The sequence below is a fragment of the Arvicola amphibius genome, chromosome 15 (genome assembly GCF_903992535.2).
Source record: "Arvicola amphibius chromosome 15, mArvAmp1.2, whole genome shotgun sequence".
NCBI classification, from domain to species: Eukaryota; Metazoa; Chordata; class Mammalia; order Rodentia; family Cricetidae; genus Arvicola; species Arvicola amphibius.
This window is the reverse complement of record NC_052061.1, coordinates 33,583,026-33,601,112: the sequence shown is the minus strand read 5'-3', so window position 1 is coordinate 33,601,112 and position 18,087 is coordinate 33,583,026. Positions and strand designations below refer to the sequence as shown.

The window sequence follows — 18,087 nt, the reverse complement described above, 5'->3', positions numbered from 1 at the left end:
AAGAGAATGTGGAACACACAGGACAACTTTGGGTGTCATCTTGGAAGAATGCCATCTACCTCCTTTAAGAAAGTCACTGTCCTAGACTTTAATCAGTTAGATTGGTTAACAACCAAGCCCCAAAGATTCTCCTGACAATTTTGCTTGGGTTTCAGGTTCTCAAGCTTGTGAATTAGGTACTTTACTGACTGAGCCATCTCCCCAGCCCAGTTCCCTTTAATCTTCAAAGGAAATAATTTGATTTATCTTTCAACGGAATAACCTCACTAGTAAAATTCTGGCAAAGAACCTTTTCTATTTTTCTACTGAGCTGTTTTTCTTTCTGTAAAAATATTTTTCTATATAGTTTTATATTCATGGTAGAAGAAAATTTGACCATAACTGGGGACATAATTGTAGACCTGTAAATTAATGGTAATGGTGCTATTTTAGTTTCTTTAATTTGCAGATTTGTGCATGTAAATTTAATGTGTCAATGCTGTCTTTAAAAAAAAGACTTTTTAGTGTTTATAATCATTTTTTAACATCTCAGCCAGTTTCCCTTCACTCCTCTCTTCCCAACCTCTCCCCCTAGCATCCCCCCATTTGATTTTCTTCAGAAAGGGGCAGGCCTCCTATGCCTATCAACCAAACATGGCATATCAAGTTGCAGTTAGATAGTTTCCTTTGTCTTAGTGTTATATTGCTATGAAGCTACACCATGACCACAGCAACTTGTATAAAGAAAAACAGTTCAGAGGTTTAGTCCATGGCAGGAAGCAGCACACAGGCAGACATGGTGTTGGAGAGGTAGCTGAGAGTTTCTACATCTTGATCCACAGACAGCAGAAGTGAATACCACACTAAGCCTAATTTAGGAATCAGAGACCTCAAAGCCCTTCTCCATGGTGATGTACTTCCTCTAACAAGGCCACACCTAACTCCAACAAGGAAGGTCACGTCTCCTAATAGTGCTACTGCCTATGGGCAAGTGTTCAAACACATGAGTCTACGGAGGCTATTCCTAGTCAAACTATCACAGCCTTCATGTATGTATATTGTGTGCCTGGTGCTTGTGGAGGCTAGAAGAGGGTTTAGATCCCCTGGAAATGGAGTATGGGTGTTGCTGCCCTGTGTGTGCTGAGAACAAACCATGGTTCTTTGTAACAAGTGCTCTTAAGCACTGTGCTGGCTAGTTTTAGGTCAGCTTAATACAAGATAGAGTCACTTTGGAAAAGAGACTCACAGTTTAGAAATTTCCTCTGAAGTATTGAACTATAGGCAAGTTTGGTGGCTTTATTTATTTATTTATTTACTTATTTGGTGTTTTGAGCCAAGGTTTCTCTGTATCTTTGGAGCCTGCCCTGGAACTTGCTTTGTAAACCAGCTGGCCTTGAACTCACAGAGATCCTCCTGCCTCTGCCGCTCTGGGATTAAAGTGTGTGGGATTAAAGTGCTGGGATTAAAGGTGTGCACCACCACCACCTGGCTGCTCATTTTTTTTTAAATTAGTGATTGATGGGGAAGACCCAGATCATTGTGGGTGGTGCCACTCTGGGCCAGTGGTCCTAGGTGATAAAAGATAACAGTCCTAGCAAGCCCTAATGAGCAAGCCAGTAAGCAACACTTCTTCATAGCCTCAGAATCAGCTTCTGCCTCCAGGTTTCTGCCCTGATCTCCTTCCATGATACACTGTGATATGGAAGTGTAAGGGAAGTAAACTTTTTCCTCCCCAAGTTGCTTTGGTTTTATCACAACAATAAAAATCTTACCTTGACAGCTATAGAGCTGTGTCTCTACCTTGCTGTTACCCTTTGTTTTTAAACAGGGTCTCGTATAACCCAGGCTGCCCTTGAACTGCATATGTAGCTCAGGAGAATCTTGAACTTAAGACATTCCAGCCTCTACCTCCAGAGCAGTGGGATTACAGCTGTGAGACATACCCAACTTTCAGGGGGTTTTGTTTTCTTTTGCTTTAGTTTTAGTTTCTAATATGCCTGATTTTTCAGATATAATTCTCTAAAAATTTTACACTTCACAATTAAATACTTTAATTAGATTTTCAGTGTATTGATTTTATGTATTCTGAAGTGTACATGTGTGTTTGGCACATGTGTGGAGATCAGAAACAACTTGTAGGAATCTGTCTTCTACCATGTGGATTATGGGAATCAAATTTGGGTCATTAAATTTGGCAGCAAGTGCTTTTACACATTGAGCCATCTTGCCATCCCTTCAACTAATTTAAAATGAGAGAGGGCTGGCTATGGTGGCACATTCCTTTAATCCTAGCACTCAGGAGGCAGAGGCAGGTGGATTTCTGTGAGTTCGAGTTCAGCTGGTCTACAGAGCGAGTTCCAGGACAGGACGAGAGAGAGAGAGGGAGAGAGAGAGGGAGAGAGAAAGGGAGAGAGAAAGGGAGAAAGGGAGAGGGAGAGATCATGTGTGTGTTTATTTAGAGGACAAGAGACAACTTGACAGAAGTCATTTCTCTCCATATGAGTTCTGGAGATCAAAATACGGTCACCAAGATTGACAGAAGCTCCTTTGCTTCCTGAGTCATCTCTTGGGGCCTGCTTCAGGATTTTTGTTGTTGTTGCTGTTGTTTGTGGGTAAATTAAATCTATCTCTGTGCTTATGTTATATTGATGTGAATGCATATTATGTGTCTGAATGTGGAGGCTACAGGTCGGTAATAGAGGCTTTCCTCCCTTGTTCTCTACCTTATTTTTTGGGATATTGTCTCATAAAACCTGGAATCCACCAATTTGGATAGACTTGCTAGCCAATGAATTTCAGCATCCACCTGTCTCCACCTCCCTAAAGCTAAGTTTGCAGATGTGCTATGGAATGCCCAGCTTCCCACATACGGCTCAGTCCTCATGTTTACACAGCAAGTGCTTTACCTGCTGAGCCTTTTCTCTAGCCTATTTTGTGTGTGTATGCGTGGGGGTTGTTTTGTTGTTTTATGTGTAGGGATATTTTGCATGTGTGTATATCTGTGCACTATATGTCTTGTGCTCACAGAGACCAGAAGAGGGCATCACATTCCTGGAACTGGAGTTACAGATGTTTGTGAGCTGCTGTGTGGACTCTGAGAATCAAACCTGGGTCTTTTGGAAGAACAGCCAGTGCTCTCTATCATTTCTCTATCCCTGATTTGTTGTTTTCTGAAGACTCTTGATATTGTTCAGGCTGGTATCTTAACTCCAAAACTCAGCTGTACTCCTGCTTCTACTTCCCACATAGTGGGTTACAGGTATAGGCCATGATGGCCCACTCCAACTTTGTTATGTTGGCCCCAAATGGCTGCTTTATACATGTTCTCACATAGTCCGTGGATTATTAAGTTAGTATGGCACACGGCCCAGGAGACTCGATAAAGTTACTAGTCCCTAACCATTACTGTCTTTTCATGGGGGAGCAGGTAATTTTATTAGTAGGTAGTATCCTTAAAAGGGAAATGCTAAAGGACCAGAATGACACTGGTCATACCTACCGGCTTTCCCGTTTTACCATTTGCTGAGAGTGAGAATCTGTTCACTACATACGCATCTCACTTTCACCAGAAAAGACCATGACAGAGTTGGAGCTAGGAAATAGAGAACTCTCAAGTTTTTCCTAGCTCATTGTTCTGCAGCAATTAGTAATACTTCTCAGTCATTTCATGTGGAAAGTTTATACCCATTTCTAGAGTACACAGTATCTCAGTAAACAACTTTCTTAGGGAATTAGCTCACAGCTCATACACTCTTGTTTTATCCTCCCAGTTCCCTCTGTTGTACATAATCACAGTTAATAACTATGTTGGTTTGTTAATTAGGTTGGTTGTTTGTTTACCACCAGCCCCAGCAGCTATATGGAGAAAAACAATATTGCTTCATTTTATGTTCATATTATGGGCACAATGGCCTGCCCATAATAAAAGCTAAGTAAATGTTTGTGAAATAAATGAAACATGAATAAGGGATAGTGAGATGGCATAGGGTAGAAGCATTTGTCACCAGGCCTGATGATCTGAGTTAGATCCACAAGCCACACGTGGTGGGAGAGAACCAGCCCCTGCAGGTTGTTCTCTAACCTCTATATCTAAGCTGCAGTGTGTGCACATGCACTGAATGAATAAAAAATGAGCAAATAAATGAACAGAACAGAAGGAATACCTTGTCATTAGTAGGTATGTTCCAGTTGATACCTCACTGGTAATAGAATAACCTTGGGAATGGTCAGCTTTCTTTTCTAGGTACCTCAGGCTTGTATAGAATATTCTGAAAGTATAGTAGATATGCAGTGTACAGTAATACACAGTAGGCTCAGGGGCCTCACTCTTCATAGAGATATGGGAACATGAAATGATTCTCACAGAATGGAAGCACTCAGTCATAATTCCCATACGCTATAAGGACAAGCTAGACTGCTCAAATTTCAGGGGCATTAATTTGTTGTGTCATAGCCGCAAGATCTCTCCATTATCCTCCAAAGGATCAAGGGCAGAGCAGAGGAAATCCTAGCAGAGACCCAGTGCAGATTCAGAGCTAACTGGAACACAGTTGATCAGGTCTTCACTTTGAGGCAGCTGGCACAAAAATATAAAGAATTTGGAATATGTCTGTTACATCAACTTCAGGAAGGCATTCGATAGCTTTTGGAGGAAAGGACTTTGGGAAACAATGAGGTTCTACAGGTCCCCAGAGAAAATCATAAGAATACTAGAAAATACCTACAAAGATACCTTTGCATCAGTCAAAGTTTGTGGAGAACTAAGTGATCGGTTTTAGACAGTGGTGGGAGTGTTGCAGGGATGCGTCCTCTCCTTACTACTCTTTAATATATCCCTGGAATTAATAATAGCAACAGCCATGGAAGATGAGGTGTCGGGCAGATGGATGGTGTGCGAATCAATAACTTGAGTTTTGCCAATGATGCAGCACTACTTGCTGAAAGTCCAAATGAGCTGCAGGCCATGGAAAATAGAGTGGTGGAAGTCAGTGAAAGCCAATGTCAATTTCACAATGGTGTGAAAGTAAATGTCAAGCTGGGCAGTGGTGGCGCACACCTTTAATCCCAGCACTAGGGAGGCAGAGGCAGGCGGATCTCTGTGAGTTCAAGGCCAGCCTGGTCTACAAGAGCTGGTTCCAGGACAGGGTCCAAAGCTACAAAGAAACCCTGTCTTGAGAAAAAAGAAAGAAAGAAAGAAAGAAAGAAAGAAAGAAAGAAAGAAAGAAAGAAAGAAAGAAGAAAGGAAGAGAGGAAGGGAGGGAGGGAGGAGGGAGGGGGGAGGGAGGGAGGGAGGGAGGGAGGGAGGTCTTTCTTCTTTCTTTCCTTCCCTGCATCCCTCCTCCTCCTCCCTCCCTCCCTCCCCTCTCTCCCTCCACTCCACCCCTTGCTGCAGCCTGCGCTCCCCCCCCTTGGGAAGGGAAAACAAGGATTTTAAACATTGTAATAAAGAATCGAACCTCAAGCAAACATAGTCAGCTTTGGTCCATCTGGGAGGAAACCTCTGTTCAAAGGAGGGGAACTATTTCAGATGTCAAGAGGTGGATAGGGATAGGGAGGGCTGCATTCAGGACACTATGAGAGGTTTGGTCAGCAAGAGACACAATAACAACAACAAAATTACAAGTGTATGAGACACTTGTCTTGAGCTGACTTTACAACTCTGAAACCTGGATGATGAAGCATTCCTCAGAACAGTGGCTGAATGTGTTTGAGATGGCATGTCTCAGGAGGATTCTAGGCGTCGAAAGGCTGCACAATGGGGACATTAAGAAATAGCTCCATCTAAAGAAGGAAGTAAACTAAAGGATATGGCAGCAGTGCTTGAGATACTTCGGCCATGTTTGAAAATGACAGCAGATACCCAAAGATAGCACTGCTTAGAAGAGTGCACAGGATGAGGCGAAGAGGAAGGCCCAAAAGACACTGGATAGACAGCATAAAGGAAGACTGGAACCGTGGGTATGACAATAACACAGGCATCTAGAACTGCCCAGGATAGGAGCAACTGGAGAACCGCCATAAACGGGCTGCCCATGCATTCTTAAGCATTGACGGGGCAAAAATGATGATGATAACAGTAGATATGAGTAATTATGTTAAGTGTGTGACTTTTATAAGTCCATAAGTGTTTTTAAATTAATGGCATTTATTGAATACTGTCTTAAGTATTTTTAGTGTGTTGTGGTAGTTTGAATAGCCCCATAGACTGATGTGTTTGAATAGTTGGCCTATAGAGTGTGGCACCATTAGAAGGTATAGCCTCATTGAGGAGGTGTGTTTCTGGGGGCTGGCTCTGAGGCCTCATATGCTCAAGCTATGCACATGGGACACGGACTCCTGCTTCCTGTGGATCAAGATGTAGAACTCTCAGCTCCTTGTTCAGCACCATGTCTGCCTGCATGCCACCTGCCATGATGATAATGGACTGATCCTGTGAATTGTAAGCTAGCTCCTTTTAACTGTTTCCCTTTGTAAGGGAACCCTTCACAGCAATAGAAACCCTAAGTAAGACAGTGTTATCTTGTTTATTGTAACAAGGATGTGAAGTACTACTATGCCAATATTTTATATGAATTTACTGAGGCTTAGAGAAATTAAGTATCTTGCCTTGGGTCCTAACACTAGTAGGTATATCATAAGAATGTGTTCTGGGCTGGAGAGATGGCTCAGCAGTTAGCACTGGCTACTTTTCTAGAGAACCTGTTTTCAATTCTAAGCACCCATATAGCAGCTCACAACTAAGTACTCAGGCACACAAGTAATACATGGACACACATGCAGCTAAAGCACCTGTTGGACTCTAGCGTCCAAACACCGAGGAGGAGTCGCCCCCAGAGACCATCTCATACACCACAGCTGATGCAAAAGCATGAGGATTTTATTAATTCTGTCATGACAGGGTCCCTCAGCATTCGGGAAGCCGAGAGACCCCAACTAGCTGGTACAGGCTACTTTTAAAGGAGAAGGCCATTGAAGCAAGGGAGGTTGTGATTGGCTTATTTGAAAGGGCTATTACCAATAATTGGCTGGAGAGCTGTTGCCAGATCAGATGAGGTAAGAGGTCATTTTGACCCCGTTTCCCAGGGGACTGAATCAAAACATACGTATATGGGTAATTGTTCAGGAACTGAGTACGTGCATGTGTAGCTGTTAGGTCCTTGGTTCCCAGGGGAGGAGGAGAAGCACTAAAGCACAGAGGCTGAGAGGATTCAGAATTGTCAAAAATGGCTTCATAAATGTCTTAAAGTTTTACACACCCATATACATAAGACTTTAGGAAAAAGAAAAGAATGCACTTTCCTGCTCCTGAGTGCTGGATATTGGACCTGGAGCCTTATGTGTGCTAGGCAAAATGCTCTACCACTAAGCTCCATCTCCAACCCCAAGTATGGAAATTTGATCATATAGACACTGCAAATAAAAATTATGTTTTTTTGTTGTTGTTATTGTTGTTGTTTGGTTGGTTGGTTTTTTGAGACAGAATTTCTCGGTGTAACAGTTCTGGCTATTTGGAACTCACCCTGTAGTCCAGTGTGGCCTCGAACTCACAGATCCACCTACCTCTGCCTCCCGAGTGCTGGAATTAAACTTGTGTGCCACCGCGGCCTGACTGAAAATTATAAATACTAATCTTGTTAACAGTGACAAACCACTTATGGCACACAGAAAGCTATTTAGCATACTCAGGCCTGGAATAGCATTTACTATATTTTAGAGGCCCAGATCCTTTCCTTCCTGTTGCTGCAAACCTGCTCCTCCAGCCTCACATTTGCCAGATAGCTAGGTCTCTGGTGTTGTATCAGTTCTCAGGAAGGAAGAATGGTGAAATTTCTTTTATATAGAATTCTTGGAAACTTCATTAGATGACTTGTGCTGTTATCTCATTGGCAGAAGTCACATGACCAACCTTTGTAATGATTCTAAGAAAATGAATATTGATGGCTTTTTTGGTGTTGTTCTGGATCTTTTAGATTCTGCCAATATACCATCAAAAATATAATATACTAAGTGGTATGTGACTGGCAAAGGTTGAACATTTTTTGCCGAAGAGTGTAGGCAGTGAGGGAGCTTTTAAGGTTAGGAATCTTGATCACATTGTGCTTTAGATACACTTGGCTGGCAGAGAGGAGTGGGGTGCAATACAGAATAGAACAGGATTAGTCTTTGGGAGCCTTACCTAACCAAAAACTCTTCAAGTTCTAAATTAGGAAAACGTTTATAGAAATGAAGGGAAGACTAAAGGTTCCACTAAGAAGCAAATGCTAATTCAGTCTGTGGAAGTAAGAAAAATGATTACAGGTCAATGATGGTTCAGATTCCTTGAATGTGGTGGAAAATGTCCATGATTTCAGCACTGGAGAGGAAGATTGTGTTTCAGAACAGCCAAGGGCATAATGAGATCCTGACTCCAAAATAAAGTAAAAGTACCTCTGAAATTAGGATGGGGTTAGTATTAGTATTTTGAGAATTACTCTTCAGTTGGTTTCCTTTTAAAAAATCCACAAATTTTAATTTTTTTACATAAATAAAAATTAAAATAATTATTTCATGTACCCTGACAGCAGGAAGATGCATTAGCACAACAGGCCTTCGAAGAGGCTCGAAGAAGAACTCGTGAATTTGAGGATAGAGACAGGTCTCACCGGGAGGAAATGGAGGTGAGAGTTTCACAGCTGCTGGCAGTAACTGGTTAGTACTTTCCCCAAACTCTCAGGCTATATTTGTGATACTTATGCATAATGTTTTTTTATGGTTTAATTTTGCCTTTTATTTTTAAAAATTATACTTGCTTGAATTTATTATATGCAATTGCTGTAAAAAATGTAATTATTCTAATCTTAAGGTTGTGTATTGATTTCTCATTGATCTTCACAATAATAATAACAAGGTGTATTTTCTTTTCAGTCATTGATTTAAGTACCTTTGTTCAGTCTGTTGCCTCCAGTTTCTAAGCACTGCGATCACAGTTGTGTGCATCACACACTTCTTTGTAAAGGTGCCTCTTGTTGATAGTAGTTCGTTATCAACACATAATTTAAAACATTACTAAATCCTTTGGAGCTTAATACTAGTTTCTGCTTTTCTATGCTATTTTTCTTTGTTTTGAAAATTACCAAAGTAGGTTTTTTATCTATTTTTTCATGGTGCTGGGAGTTTAACCCTGGACCTGAGGAGAGCTAGGCAAGATGCTTTATCACGTGAGCCACATTCCCAGTCTATCATTTTGAAATAGAATAGACTTAGTCGTTTGTGTGACCCTTTAGAGGACAGCTTAATATTTTCAAAATATGGAGTTAACAGAATACACACACACACATACACACACACACACACACACACACACACACACTCTCTCTCTCTTAGGGACTGGAGAAGTAGCTTGGAAGTTAAGAGCACTTGATGCTCTTGAAGAGCGTCCAGGTTTTGTTCCCAGTACCCATGTGGCAGCTCATGACTGTCTGTAACTCCAGTCCAGAGGATCTAGTGCCCTTTTCTAATCTCCGGCACACGCCTAGTACATATAAATACATACGTACATACATACATACATACATACATACATACATACATACAGCAAAGCACTAATCAGCAGCTTTTGGAGCCTGTCCTAGAACTAGCTCTTGTAGACCAGGTTGGCCTCGAACTCATAGAGATCCAAGGCGTGCACCACCACAACCCAGCTCTAACTATTTTTAAAGTAAAACTTGTATGTCACAACAATCCCCTCTGTATGCATGTCTGGTTATAACCTCACTGTCCTCAAAAGTAACCATTACCTCAATTTTTATAGTAACTCCTTCCTTCTGTTTCGGTATAATGTTAGTATCTATGAGTTTAATCTACCTATATAAAATTCTTTCCTGATTTAACTAGACTTCAGTTAGAAATGTTAATATTTAACAGATACACTCTTAGGAAATATAAAATCTGTCTCCTTCTGCCTCCCTCCCCAGCCCCCACTCATCCCAGTGCTAGAGGTCAAGCTCCCCCGTCCAAGAAATGAAAACTTTTAAAAAGCAGGTAAAGTTGACCCAGTGGTGGTGGGTCACGTCACTAAAGGTGTACTGAACATGCACTACAGAATTTGACTGGCTTTAAGGGGTTAGGGGGTGAGAGAGAGGTGGCTCTGCCTTTAAGATCACTGGCTGCTCTTGCATAGGACCTGAGTTCAATTCTCAGAACCCACATGGCAGTTCACAACTGCCTATAACTCCAGTTCTAGGAGGTCCAAAATTGTCTTTCTTACCTCTGTGGATTTCTGTACACGTGTGGTACACAGGCACACAATCAGGCATGCACACATAAATTAAAAAATACAAAAATAGCAGGATGTAGTGGCACACACCTTTAATCCCAGCACTTGGGAAGCAGAGGCGTGGGAATCTCTGTGAGTTCAAGGCCAGCCTGGTGTACAAAGCAAGTTCCAGCCGGGTGGTGGTGGCACACGCCTTTAATTCCAGCACTCGGGAGGCAGAGGTAGGCGGATCTCTGTGAGTTCGAGACCAGCCTGGTCTACAAGAGCTAGCTAGCTCCAGGACAGGCTCTAAAGCCGCAGAGAAACCCTGTCTTGAAAAACCAAAAAAAAAAAAAACAAAAACCTAAAAAAAAAACAAGTTCCAAGACAGCCAAAGCTGTTACACAGAGAAACCCTGTTCTGGATATATTAAACAAATGGTTTTAAAGCGAGAGAGACTAAAGCAAATTTGGGTTACCAGAGCCAACCACCTAAAAGTCTAAGGGGACTTGATGGCCTTTCTATAACCCTAGCAACTGAGAGACAGATGGAATTTGGGGCAAGCTGGCTATTTAGAATAACCAAATTAGTGAGCTACAGGTTAGTAATAGACCCAGCTTCAGCAATAAGATGAAAAGTGATCAAGAAAGATAACTAATAACACACAGATGTGCACAGTATTGAGTGCATGCACACGTATACACAAAGTATTAAAAATATAATTATGTCTACTGGGTAATTTGAGGGTATTTAAAATCCATATTATGAAGCTGAGATTATGATGCTGAGCATGGTATAGCTCAACTATAGTTCCAGAGCTCAAGACACTGAAATGGGAGAATGGCCACAGTTCCAGGCCAGCTAGGACTGTATAGCAGTCTCAAACGAGAAAGGGAAGGAGGAGGGCTAGAGCAGTTTACTCTTCCAGGGGAACCTCGGTTCAATCCAGGGCTCCTGTGACATGACAGCAAGTTCTAGACATTTGTTGCAGATCAATATAGATGTTCTTGTTTCTGCTTTTTTTTTTTTTTTTTTTTTTTGGTTTTCGAGACAGGGTTTCTCTGCAGCTTTAGAGCCTGTCCTGGAGCTAGCTCTTGTAGACCAGGCTGGTCTCAATTGTTTCTGCTTTTTTGTGATGAAAGTCTCACTGTATATCCCTGGCTGTCTTAGAACTTACTCTGTAGACTACATGCTCCTGCCTCTGCCTGTGGAGTGCTGGGATTAAATGCATGCACCACCACCACCTGACTGCAATTTAATTTTTTAAATGTTTTTTGTTTTTTTCAGTTTTTCAAGGCAGGGTTTCTTTGTAGCTTTGGAGTCTGTCCTGGAACTAGCTCTTGTAGACTAGGCTGGCCTCGAATTCACAGAGATCTGCCTGCCTCTGCCCCACCTGCCTCTGTCTCCCGAGTGCTGGGATTAAAGACGTGAGCCACCACCACCCAGCTGAATTTTTTGTTTTGTTTTTAACTCAATGTTGAATAATACAGAAAAAATTCAAGCACAGAAACTACTTTTGGTTTTTCAAGACAGGGTTTCTCTGCAGCTTTTTTAGAGCCTGTCCTGGAACTAGCTCTTGTAGACCAGGCTGGCCTCGAACTCACAGAGATCCGTCTGCCTCTGCCTCCCGAGTGCTGGGATTAAAGGCGTGCGCCACCACCACCCGGCCAGAAACTACTTTATATACTGTTATATACTGAGATTTAGAGTATGACACAGGGAGGGAGTAGTGTGTGAGTATCCACAAAAAACAATAGTTACAAACCCAGGCTCTGGAGCAAAAAGGAGAGTTCTGACTCTGTCACTTACTTTGCTACCTGCGATAAAGTACTTCACCTTTCTAGGATGAGTTTCTTCATGTACAAAAAGTGTTTAATACAATATCTCAAATATCTGAGTCGTGGTGATGGTTAAGTGGTCTAATTACATGTGAAAGCACCGTTAGAGTATATGTCACTAAATTAATATCAACTGCTGTCATTCCTTTTCTGTGTTACCATGTTGTATCTGTTTTAGAATAATTCTAAAATCTAATATCAAGCCTATTCAGTGGTTACTTTGTGGAGTTAAGTAAGATTCAATGTCTTTTAATGATTGATAATTCCTTTGTTGAGTTAGTTTACCTAGAGGCCTGAGTCTATGAGTCTATCCATTGAAATTTAGCCAGGATAGTATAGAGGGATAGAGAGAGAGACAGACAGAAAGACAGACAGACATACCTGGGGATATTTTGTGTGTGCGTGTGTGTTTGAAGCTTTTACAATTCTTTTGTTGTTGTTTTGATTTTGTTGATTTTTTTTTTTCAAGATGTGGTTGTTTTGTGTAGCCCTGATTGTTCTGGAACTCACTCTGTAAACCAGACTGTCCTGGAACTCAGGTATCTGCCTGCCTCTGCCTCCTGAGTGCTGAGGTTAAAGGTGTGCATCACCACCACCACCCAGCGTACCATTCTTGATGCTTTACATTTCTTACCATTTTGCTTGTCGTACTCTGTGAAGTGTGCTTTTTACCCCTTCATCAAGGGACAGCTTGTTGTGGTAGACCCTTCTCAAGCCTGCCTAATCAGCTTCCGCTCTAGTTTCCACAGTACATAATTTCTTTCCCCCTTGTCTTCCCTTTCTGCCTCCGGACTGGCACCACTTTTCATCCTCCTTCCTCTTGCCCCTCTTACCTTATTCTCCCTTTTTGTGGTATGTGTGCTTTGGGTTTTAGTTTGTTTGTTTTTACACAGGGTCTCATCTAGCACAAGCCAGCTGAGCTAGATGAACTCACTGTATAAACAGAATCAAAGTCGAATTATTGATCCTTCTGATTCCAGCTCCTAAGTGCTAGGAGTAGAAGCATGTGTTGCCCCTCCCAGCCACCTCTTCTTATTTCTGTTAAAGTATTTATTGAACCATATGTTGAAACAACTATAAATCTATATCTGTTCTCCCTTCGTTGAGATTCTATAAAATGAAGCCCTTTGTGTCCTGTGAGTTGTCTACCACATGTTTAAGTATTATATTTACTTGGTAAATAGACATCTTCCAAAAGTTCTATCGTGCCTGCTTGCGAGCTAGGGTATTTTTGTTTTGTTTTCAGCAAAGACTCTCTATGTAGCTCTGGCTGTGTTGGAACTCACTGTGTGAACCAGACTGACTTCAAACTCACAGAGACTTGTCTGCCTCTGTCTCTAGGGCACGAGGATTAAAAGCATGTGCCACCACTCCTGGCTTCTGCAAAGATTTTAATAAAGATACTTAAATATGTTGATTTATGTTAATTGATTAAAATGTAGCCTACGTTGTGCTGGACTTTTCAGTAGACACATACCTTTGCACATCTTTAAGTCTTGGTAGAAAATGAATATAAAAACCAGTAATTGCAGTGTCTTACTTAACATAAAAACAGTTCAAAGGAAGGCAGTGGCTGTATAGGAGAGAGAGTAGTAAGTCGGTCTCTGCATGGGAACTTCACAGAATAGAATACGCTTGAAGAGATTCAAAAGAAGAATGTGTTTGCCAGGTAATCAGACTGGGGAGGCTTTCCTGACAGGAAGACTTTGTAAAGGAATGAATTTGCCAGGACAGAGAGTGGTCAGTCTTTCTGTAGTAAATGAATATGGTTGAAGAAATAACTGAGAATTAATGGGACAGTTACTTAGGAAACCTTCATATACTTCTTGGGTTCAGTTATTGTATAAACTGTTTATTTATGACATGTCTCACTGTGTAGCCTTGGCTGACCTAGACCCCTTTGCCAGAGAATCTCTTAGTGCTGGGACTAAATATGTGCCACTGTGCCCAACACAAATTATCTGATTTAAATATTTTGGTATTTTTGTTAATTTACAGGGTTGTCACTTGAAAATATTTTGGTGTTTTTATGTTTGACTGTGCACAAAAGTAAAACCTGTTGGCAGAGGTACCAAGTAATTTCTTATTCAGATACAATATTCCATTGTTGAGTCAGCAGTTGAAAGCCTGAGCTTTGTAGTTAGGCCCAGTTCACATTCCTGCTCAGTCACTTGCCAGTCTCTCTTAAGCTCCAGTTTTATGACAGAAATTGTCACAATTCAATGAGAAACGTTTAGAAAACACTAATGTGGTGCTCAGCCCGTGTGTTCTGAAAGAAATAATAGCGCTAAAGTGCTTCCTTAGTGCTAAAAGCTCTGCGGGGCTGGCTCCAGTTGATTGAATGCTCTGGCTGGGGAGCACCCTTTTAGTCCTCTAAAGTGTACTAGACACTAAAGCATTGCGGCCTAGAGACAGAGAAAATGGCTAAATTTTCATCAATGATTTAAGATCCACTAGTCCAGTGGTTTCCAACCTGTGGGCCTCGACCCCTTGAGGGTTGAATGACCTTTCATAGGGGTAGCATACATATCCTACGTATCAGATATTTACATCTTGATTCATAACAATAGCAAAATTACAGTTATGAAATAGTAGTGAAAAGAATTTTATGAGGAACTCTATTAAAGGGTCACTGCAAGCCAGGCATTGGTGGCGCACACCTTTAATCTCAGCACTCGGGAGGCAGAGGCAGGTGGATCTCTTGAGTTCGAGGCCAGCCTGGTCTACAAGAGCTAGTTCCAGGACAGGCTCTAAAACTACAGCGAAACCCTGTCTTGAATAACAAAAAACAAAACAAGGGTCACTGCATTACGAAGATGGAGAACTACTGCTCTAGTCCTTTATAGCAATAATTTGAAATATTAGTTCTTTTAGAAAGCAGTCATCTAAAAACAGTGGGCTGGAATTTGTCTCCAAAGTATACACTGGCAGCTGATGAGGGGTTTATGGTCTGTGTGTCTTATGGTGCTTTGTGTTTATTTTGCCATTCCTGTTTTACCAATGAGTACTTCCTAATAGCTTGTTTTCTTGACTGTTTACCTCTTTTTAAAACAACAACACTGGCTGAGCAGTGGTGGCGTTCACCTTAAATCTTGGCACTTGGGAGATAGAGGCAAGCAGATTTCTGTGAGTTTGAGGATAGCCTGGTCTACAAATTGAGTTCCAAGACACCTAGGACTGTTAAACAGAGAAACCCTGTCTTGAAAAATCAAAAAACAAAAACAAAAAACCCCAATAACAGCAGTAAGCCAGGCCATGGTGGTGCACGTCTTTGATCCCAGCACTTGGAGGCAGAGGCTAGCAGATCTCCGTGAGTTCAAGGCCAGCCTGGTCTATAAAAGTGAATTCCAGGACAGCCAGGACTATTACACAGAGAAACCTTGTCTCGAGGGGAGAAAAACTGAAAGAAAACATTTTCTCCCTATAATTTAAGCATCTTTGGGGATGGGTGTGGTTGCCTACTCTGGAAGTAGAGGGGCAGATAGATGGATATCTGCAGTTTGAGGCCAACTTATGCCACATAGCAAGTTCCAGGTTATCCATGACTACCTAGTGATACCCTTCTCAAAACACACACAGGGACAGACACATGCAATCACATATCTTTGGGATTTAAATATCATCTAATTTATTCTTATAACAGTTTGTAAAAATAAAACTCCCAGAAAAATGGCATACTGTCTTTCAAATAGTTTACTTCTAGAAGAAAAAGCAAGAAATTAAGCCATAGTCTTCTAACCAGGGCATCTGTGCAATACAGCAATAGGAAATAAAGATGACTAAGCTGAAAAATAAAATCTGCCAGGGGACATTAGAAATCATTTTCCCTGGAATAGAAAAGGCTGAGGCAGAGAAGAATAATATTGGTTCTAGTGGGTGGTCCTGCTGCCTGACTGGAAATGAGGGCCAGAGAGCAGTGGTAACTCGTGGGTGGCACTGAGTAATGATCTTTGGAAAGCCTGAGATATTTGGCAGCACTGAAGCTTAGGGGTGTCCACCACTGTTTGAATAACCTGAAATCTCTAGCCTTGCCATGCTAAAGTTATGTTGATACTGCTCATGAACATTAGTACTTAGGTAAAGTTAATGTAACTTCAAGTGGTCGGCTTAAGGCTTTTCCGTTTTCACTGGTGTCTTTATCTGAAATCCTTGTACATGCATCTAGTTTGATACCTGTAAACTGTTGTTTTCTATCCACCATTCAGAGTAGGGTTTAACATTTCTTTTTTTTTGTTTTGTTTTGTGGTTTTTGTGGGGATTTTTTTCCACCTTTAATGTTTGTTTTTTTGTTTTTGGTTTGTTTTCTTTGTTTTGTTTCTCCCCACCCCAAGGCAGGGTTTCTCAGTGTTGCTTTGGAGCCAGTCCTGGAACTAGCTCTTGTAGACCAGGCTGGCCTCGAACTCAAAAGATATCCGCCTGCCTCTGCCTCCCAAGTGCTGGAATTAAAGACGTGTGCCATCACTACCTGGCTTGTTTCATTTTTTGAGACAGGACTTCTCTGTGTGGCCCTGACTGTCCTGAAACTCACTATGTAGACCAGGCTGGGCCTCAAGCTCACAGATATCTACCTCTGCCTCCCGAGTGCTGGGATCAAAGGTGTGCACCACCACTGCCTGACTTTTTTCTGTCTTTTTAGGACAAAGCTTCCACTAATGCAGTATTTTGTCTTCCTTTTAATTGACTTGGCAAATGATAAATGAACTGGCAAAAATATTTTAGAAGCCTTAACCTAAATAATCTTAAAATAAAATGAGATACTAATAGTATAGAATATTATGTATAATATCCTATAATTATTTTTAAGATGAATATGTTTGTTTGAACATGCAGAGTAGGTGACATAAGAAACTGAAACTGGAAACTAGTGGAAACCAAATACGGGGGATAGGTGGCAATATGGATGGCTATTGGGACTGGAGAGATGGCTCTGGATTTAAAGCACAGATTGCTCTTGCAGAGGACTCAAATTCAGTTCCCAACAACTTCCAACTCCAGGGTATCTCACATGTTCTACTGGCTTCCATGGATATCTGCACATACATGTGCATACCTATAAATAAGACATAGGGAGCTGGAAAGAGATGGTTCAGCAGTTAAGAATGCTAACTGTTCTTAGAGTTTGATTCTCAACACCCATGTTAGCTGTTTATATCAACTGCCTCTTAACTCCAGAGCCATTGGTATCCGGTGCTTCTGAACTTCCTGGGAACCTGCACTAATGTCCACAAACTCAAAGACACACACAGATACACATAATTTTTAAAAAAGATTTTATTTATTATATATATAGTGTTCCACATGCATGCATGCCTTCAGGCCAGAAGAGGACTCCCGATCTCATTACAAATGGTTCTAAACCACCATGTGGTTGCTGGGAATTAAACTCAGGACCTCTAGAAGAACAGCCAGTGTGCTCTTAACTGCTGAGCCATCTCTCCAGTCTGATATACATAATTTAAAATAATTTTTTTCTAAATGGAGGGCTTAACTTTGACTATATATCCTTAGTACTTTATGAGTCCGGTATCCCATGTGTCTGTTCCTTATTTAGGAAAGAAAGAAAATTTGATTTTAGGATCCTTCGGGAGATGCTCAGCAGTTAAGAATGTTTACTGCTCTTGCAGAGGACTGGAGTTTCATTATGGGGGTCAGAGGGCTCACGGCCATCTGTAACTTCAACTGCAGGGTATCTGGCACTACCTTCTGGCCTCCAGAGAAACCAATATGCATGTGTGTGTACAGACACACAGACAAAATATAAAATATATCTTTTTTTAAAAAAAAGTAGAAAAGTTGCTCTTTTAAAACAGAATAATAAAAACTGAAGATTCTTTAATTTGTTGTCTGTATTATTAGCATATAGACTTTGTTTTGTTTTACTGAGTTGGGAGTAACACTATGTTGCCCAAGTTGGTCTCAAACATTTGTTTTTGTTTGTTTGTTTGTTTGTTTTTTTCAAGACAGGGTTTCTCTGCAGCTTTAGAGCCTCTCCTGGAACTAGCTCTTGTAGACCAGGCTGGTCTCGAACTCACAGAG

At 41.3% G+C, this 18,087-nt stretch overlaps 1 protein-coding gene across 2 annotated transcripts in view; it reads left to right on the top strand.

Moving 5' to 3' along the window:
• Positions 1-18,087, top strand: part of Cbfb (core-binding factor subunit beta) — a 49,232-nt gene that overhangs the window by 23,559 nt on the left and 7,586 nt on the right. Inside the window, exon 5 of one of the 2 annotated variants that reach the window (XM_038312741.1) lies at positions 8,541-8,636. In XM_038312741.1, coding sequence (XP_038168669.1) covers positions 8,541-8,636 — 96 coding nt within the window. Of the gene's footprint in view, positions 1-8,540; positions 8,668-18,087 lie in introns of both variants that reach the window. The other variant, XM_038312742.1, reaches the window with a different exon arrangement.